The 7,340-nt window shown below is 43.2% G+C and overlaps 1 protein-coding gene across 1 annotated transcript; it reads left to right on the forward strand.

The window, feature by feature from the left end:
- Position 1: 1 nt before the first annotated feature.
- On the forward strand, positions 2–7,048 carry FITM2 (fat storage inducing transmembrane protein 2; the record flags this gene model as incomplete). Its single annotated transcript, XM_019622076.2, has 2 exons — positions 2–144; positions 1,875–7,048. Coding segments are annotated over 2 exons (786 nt in total), but the record flags the coding sequence as incomplete, so codon positions are not given.
- Positions 7,049–7,340: the final 292 nt, after the last annotated feature.

The following is a 7,340-nucleotide window of genomic DNA, read 5'->3' on the forward strand; positions in this document are numbered from 1 at the left end:
CCTGCGGGCCCGGCTGGTGACCGCGGCCGTGCGCCGCCGGCTGCCTTGGTTGCTGCTCGGCCTCGTCTTCCTCGGGTCCGCCCTCAAGGACGGCGATCTGGTGCCGGAGACGCCCATGCAGAACAAACGCAACGTGCTCAACGTGTGAGCGGGGCCGGGGCTGTGCGGGCGGGCGCTGTTCCGGGTGGGGAGCCGGGGTCCGTGCTCGTGGTGGGCCGGGACGGGTGGGACAACGCATCAGCTGGCTCCTTCTGGGATTTGGGTGAACTGACGGTTACCGAGATGGCCCAGAAGGAAGCGAACAGGCAGGACGTGTTGTGGCTTCCTGTAGGGGCAGCTCGGTACCGCTGTGCGCTATGCGGGCTGTGTCACGCAGCGGCTGTTCGCAGCTCCGGGCGCGTGGCACCGCGCTCAGCGGGCACAGCGGCACACAGCGCTGCCGGCCGACTCCTTCGTGGCTGTCTTTGTGCTGCTTCGGTTTGAATTTGTCGCTCGGTGACGTCTGGCAGCCTCTGAGTGTGATTGGAAAGAACAGTTGGAGGAACACGGATTGAGTGGGATGGACGGTACGGTAAAACACGCTGCCGTGTCGTGTGCCTTTCAATATGGGAATTTGGCAGCACTGATGGGTTCTGAAGTTGTTTCCCCTCCAGATGTCTTGCTGCTGGTTTGCTGACAGCAGCCCTGTTAGCAGCCTTTTTGGCTTTTGAGTTTCTCAGCCAGACGAGAACTTTATTTTCTGTTGCTATTCCATGCTGGCAGCTGTAATTGCTGCTGCCTTTTCTCTTGTAAAGTGAGGATGGCACTCCCCAAAGCTCTGGGCAAGGCTTTTGTTGGGAGCCTAATGAAAATGCAAAGCTTTGTTAGTGCTCCTTAGATGCAGAAGTAATACGTGAAAACTGTGTCTGTAACTTGCGTGCAGACCTAGTTTATTTTTCAAGAAACAAGAAGGGTATGCAGGGGGGCTGCACAGTTCCTCTTTGCTCCAGTTGGTAGGAAGCAGGCTGCGTTGGAAGGTGCTGGTGGGAGACAGAAGGTTGGAGGCTTTGGTCTCTTTGCTCATTTGTACCCGCTGTGTTGTAAGATCTGAAAAGATTTCTCTTAGTTGGGCAATACTGGCAGAACTAATTAGGCAATGTCTTGCTAAATAGGATAGCTGCACATCGTCAGCTTGTTTCCAACATCTTATAGACGTCACAACAAAAATTGTCAAGGCAGGGAGTGCATTTTGAGGCGTGGGAATTTGTGTATGCCAAGGAGGGCTGAAGAGACAGCGAAGGAGTGGATGCTACTATGAAGTTATGCTACTTCATTGATTTTATGAGGTGAGAGTGGAGGAAAAGTGTCTTAAGCTGATTGGAGAAAAGAGACATCCTTTTTCTGGGGTACCTTACTTAGTATGAAGAGGGTAAGGTTGTGAAAGGTTGTAAAGCAAAGTTTATTTGAGATGGAGGGGGAGGGGAAGACCAAGGGTCAGGGTGGCAAGCCGAGAATATTTTATTTGCAGCTTCTTTTTGAGTAAGGCAAAGTTGAGTGGGTTTGTAGGGTAAAGGCAATTGCAAGAACTGTACTGTGAGTCAGCTGAGAGCCTGAATGAGGCTGTAAGTCTGAAGGAATGCTGCTTGGCAAACAGCTGAAGTGCCTAGTGAAGGAATTATTCAGGTTTGAGACCCAAGAGAAACAATGGGAGGAGGGTTAAAATTTTAGCTGTGCTTGACTTTGAGGGCAGGAATCATAGGTCTAATTTAGACAGCTCTCAGTAGTGACCTTGAAAGGCTGCTAGTTCAAGCACTGCCACACACCCCCAGCTCCCTCCTCCAGGCTCCTATGAAATTTCACACGTGCATGTTTCTCTCTTGGCTTTTCTCTGGCAGATATTTTGTCAAGGTGGCTTGGGCATGGACGTTCTGGCTTCTGCTGCCTTTCATTGGAGTCACCACCTACCTGTTTGCCAAGAGCAAGTTCCTCTACGGCCCCACAAAGAGCGTTCTGGCAGCTCTGCGGCGTCTCAGCACGCTGCTGGTGGGCACTGCTGTCTGGTATGTCTGCACTGAACTCTTCATCTATATCGAGAATCTCACCGGCACGTGCTCTACCTTGACTAAACTCAGTGAGCCTCACCAGCTCTATGCCACCAAGCAGGAGTGCCATCGGAACAACGGGATCTGGAATGGTTTTGATATCTCGGGGCACTGCTTTCTGCTCTCATATTGTACTCTCATGATTGTGGAGGAAATGGCTGTGCTGGAAGGCTTGTCCATAGACCGGAGCTCAAGACTGCGTGTTGTTATCAACGGCCTGTTTGTGTCCTTGTGTTTTCTCACCGTGATCTGGGTGTTCATGTTTCTATGCACTACTGTGTATTTCCACAATTTCAGTCAAAAACTTCTTGGTGCACTGATAGGTTTGGCAGCTTGGTATGCAACATACAGAGTTTGGTACTTGAAACCTTTTTCTCCTGGACTACCTCTCCCAAATATACCTTTGAGTTCAAAGAAATACAGTTATAGCCGATAATTTTTTTTAATTTTGGATTTTTCTTTCAGTGCCAGAGTAGTTCAGTACAGGCATGGTTACAGGCTTATCCACCATAAGGAGCAAGGTAATGGGCTGGAGAAAACAGCCTTTACTGGCTGATGGGAGGTGATAATAAAGTTTGTTCTCATGATAAAAAAAAAATTGGTACTGGAAAAGGTTTGGTCTTGGCTAGGAGTTACTGGCAAAGAAATACAAAGTTGGATTTGTTTCTTGTATTAATAAATAGAGGAACAGATCTTCCAAAACTGACAGAGGCCTTTGCACTTTAAGACCTTAACTGACCTTAAGTTAATTCTCCCTCTTTCTATCTATTTTTATCAAAGTACCAGGGATGATCCAGATGTCTTTTTTTTTTTTTTAATACTCCTACTTATTCTTTCTTAGAGGAGGTCTCTCCTGATGACTGCTGCTAACTATTGCAGGAGACTTTAGCCATCAGTGTTCATTTGGTAAAGTAGTATGAAGCTCAATTGCGAAATGCTAACATCTCATGTTAGCAGGTATTAAATACACCTAACAAGGGTTTGTGGCAGGTATTAAATACACCTCACAAGGGTTTGGTGTATGCGTGTTCTGCAGCAAAGAGAATGAATCTGAGATATAACAGCTTAAGCAGTCTGTGACTTGAAATTGATACCTGTCTTTGGAAAGGGAACTCTTCAGTAACAAGTCTTACCTTTCTCCTTGCATGAAGTAGCTGTAATCATGTTTTGTAACTGTATTCTAGACACAAAAAAATCTCAAGTCTATTGAGAGAGTTGGGTGTTTGTTTTTTTTTTAATCTTACACATTTAGCACCATAAAACTATGAGTACTTTCTGGTATGTTTCTTCCAGAACAGCGAAATTCCGGTGTTATGAACATGTTAGCTTACCTTGCTCAGTAGCCTGCTTGGTATTGAATGAAACTTTATCCTAAGAGCTGCAAAGCAGTTTGCTTGAAGCAGTATTTGTTTTGTTTATCAATGAATGTCAATAAGCTACTTAATTTTGATTGCACACATAGTTGTGGCTGCTTCTGATGCGTTTTGAAACCCACTACTGAATATAACACTAATATAATTCATTGTATAATGAATAGGTATGACATTGGATGGGTTTACTCATTGTATCAAACATTTAGCATAGTTTTTATCTTGCGAAGCTTTTTATTAGGTTTTATAAAGGTTTGCTCGTGTTGCAGTTGCACAAAACTGGTGTGATGGTTGCAGTGTAGAAAAAGACAGTTGAAGAGGTTTGTAGGCACAGCTGTAGTGTGAGAGGGGACAATCTGTCTGCAGCATTTGGCTCCAAATTGATTGTTTTGTTGAACAGAATATGATGCAGCGTAGTCAACCTTGGCACATTTTTGTTGTGGGTTTGTTTTGTTTTGTTTTTACCATCTCTACAATTCTTCTTCAGCAAATGAGTGGAAGTATTTGCAGTAGTTACAGCGGCGTTAATTCCATGTTTGTGGCTTGCCTCTGAGGAAAGCTGAATTCCCTTGACTTCCCACTCTGTTCAGTGCCAAACCTGAGTTGTTTTGCAGCATCAGAAAGTGGAGATGACCATGCAGAAAAGCTTTTTCAGGAGCTGAAGTATTTTCTATCAAGTTCCTCCTTTTGTCTTTGCAGTAAATTGCCTTTAAGCTGACTCTTTGGGAAATTTGCACTGATCAACTCATATTGGGTTTAACTAAAAATATATTTGAACAATGCAGATTCATTTGCAGTCCTTCTTTTGATGTACTGTAAGCCTGCTCCCTCTTGAGTTAAGCTAGGCTGCAAGCCACTTTCATCGTGAAAAAGGATTATATACCCAGAAGGTTTTCTGATTCATTTCATTAGATTTAAGTTTCTATTTTAGGTTATCTTTATGTAACTTTGCTACATAGACTAGGCCTGCTACCAAAAAATGCAGTTTATTTAAGCCGACAGGCTTGCTGATGTTATCTTCAGTTCCACAGATGTTTTGTGCAATCACTGCATCAATGTTTCTCTGTGCTTCGGATTAGTGTCACGCAAACTGGTTATTATGGAAATAATGTGGGCCATGGCTATTCTCAAACTGTATTTAAATGATGATAGAAAAACAGTTAAAATTCCAGTGTTTGTGTCTTTGTGGGTGTTTCTGGAGTCTGTAAAGGTACTTTTGTTGTTCTTCACTTCCCTGAATTATCCAGCCTCCCAGATTTTTTTACTGAGATACAGAATTATCAGTGACAGTCTGAGCACACAGCATTTGAATAGATTAACATGGCACACGTTCTCAAAAATAAAGGGTTTAAAAACAACAAAAACACCTGACAGTATTCCTAACGTGTGCCTTGCAGTTGATTACATAGACGTGAACAGTTGCTCTTTGTAGCAAAGTGAAAGCCTAATCCACTGAAATAGATGGAAAAGTTCCCATGCAGTAATACTCCTTATGAGTTTGGCAATCCTGCACAACGTGTTTCTCAGAGACCACGTGCCAGCTGTTAGCTTACAAGGTTTCCTTGTGCTTCAGGCCTCTTCTTGGTGTCTTTTGGCTTTCAGTTAACTGGAAATCAAAATTGCCAATTTTCTGCTCCTGCATTTCCTCCCTCCCTCCCTCCCTCCCTCCTTCCCCCAAATAAACTTCTATCATTAAAATAAAAACGTGGCCTCTCTATCACAGACTTGCAGCAAAAGAGAAACGGTAGGAACAGCTGGATGTGGTGCTTCCTATCAAACTGCAGATCCTTTATTTCGGCTGCCAACAGTTACTGTTAAATTGTATTCAGAAGAAAGTATAACATTTTAAAGGTAAATGAGGTCTGTAGTGGATTCTAAATGTAAGCAACTGTAGTCATGTGAAACACAGGGGTTGGCTGGTTGGTTTTGGTTGGGTGTTTGTTTTGCTTTTTTTTTCCTTTTCTGCATTATTGTTAATTTCAGATTCTGCTCCCCTTCTTCTGCAAAGCTGTCTTTCCACACCTGTACAATTATTGAGGGGATTTTTCTCTCCAACATATTACTGACATAGCACTGAAATGCACACAATGAAAAATTAGCAAATATACATGAAAGTGTAACTGACGTTTGGCCTGACTGATGTGTGTGAGGCAGTTCCTGCTCTTGGTGCCTTAGACATTCTCCTCTGGTAGGGCTGATAAAGAGGGGAGTTTCATCTAGAATTCATTCATTGGAATGAATTCATTGGAAAGTTTACGGATTCGTTTTGCTCCTGGGACCCGTTCACATGTTTGTGTCACAGGAGGCAAAGCCAGGCAGATGGGAAAGCTCTTCTGTAAGATCCATTGGAGTGTTCAGACTTCAAACGTACCTGAAACTGATGTTTGGATTCTTCATGAGAGTTTTTGCTCAGAGCAGACGTGCTCTGTGAGCGCTTCACTGGTCGTGGAGCAGCTGAAATAATAGAATCTCATTTTCTGTTTTGATGCGTGGCAATTTATGGCAATGTGAGAAACACCCAGTCATACCCTATGGTGCACTTTAATTGAAAAACTGTAGGGGATGCTGTGATATATTAAATGTCTTGGAAAATCAGCAGTTAGTTCCGAATACAAATTTGTGGTCACTTTTCTCAGGAAAATAATGCCCAATAACACTGCTCTGGAGCTCAAAGCAAATCCCTGCAGCTCCTCAGCCTTTTCCAGCTCCTTGCTTATCTCTGTTCACTCAAACCCATTTCCTAGAGTTGTCTTTTCATAGCTTCATCTCCTCTCCTGGACTGCAGAATTAGTAATAGCTCTTTACCTCTGCTTAAAAGCATGCTTTCTCTCTTTTTGTCTTCTCCTCCTTTAACTGTTCTGCCAAAGCTTAAGGTGAAATAGGCTGCTGTGGTTCCCAACTCATAGTGAACCATTGCTAAAGGGAGCTGGTCAATCACTGTGATGGAGTTTAGCTGGGAAAGAGAATATGCCTCACTTATTGAAGCAGGACTGCCTGATGTGTTTGAACTCATGGAAGCAAATAAAGCACCTTAGTGCTTTAGGGATACAGTGAGAATACAGAGATTACAAGTTGGACAACCAGAAATGCAAACGACCATCAGGATGGATTGCAGTCCCTGAAATTTCAGGTAACTGTGTTGTAACATTTGATCCAAGAGGTCTGTTAATGTATCTGCTGGCTGTCACAAAACACAAGCAATATCATGTGCCTTGTAACGACTTGAACAACTTTTCTGTAAAGCTTTGGAGCTGTGATATGGCACAGGGATTAAGATGAAGAGCCTTTCAGGAGAGCTGACTGTTAAGGGAAAGAAGTAGTCATAAAAACGCTCTTTCTCAATCATGCATTTCCTGAAGAAGGTCTGCAGTTGTAGTGCATGTTTTCCTAGTATTGTAAGGCTGAATGAAGAAAAGCTTGGAATAAAAATAAATACAAATGACTTTATTTCTTATTTCTGAAGCATTTTTCTTTGTTCATTCAAGGTCCATTTTGCAGTTTTAGGTCACATTCTTTCCGTGATGCAATTTAATGCATTTAATCTGTGGGAAATGTTGTTGATGTCAGAGCAATAAATAGACATATCCTTATTGTAAATGTCATCTCTCTTCTGAAATCTCTTCCTCAATCCTATTCTGTTCTGTAAGGCGTCCTCTGTGGTGTGAGGACCAGGAGGAGCTGCAGCCCAGAGGTTGCACACAATGCAAGTGTATCAGTGACAGGCTGATGGGATCGTGACTCAGTGTTGGAGAAAAGTCAGCTAAATGGGTTGCGACTCAAAATAGTTGCCTGTGGCAGAAAGAAAGCATGCAAAATTAATTGAAAATAAAGACGATACAAATGCCACAAAGCCTGTTTGGTTTCTGTCCAAATATATGAATGGTTGCAC

This window comes from Meleagris gallopavo, chromosome 22 (assembly GCF_000146605.3).
Source record: "Meleagris gallopavo isolate NT-WF06-2002-E0010 breed Aviagen turkey brand Nicholas breeding stock chromosome 22, Turkey_5.1, whole genome shotgun sequence".
NCBI classification, from domain to species: Eukaryota; Metazoa; Chordata; class Aves; order Galliformes; family Phasianidae; genus Meleagris; species Meleagris gallopavo.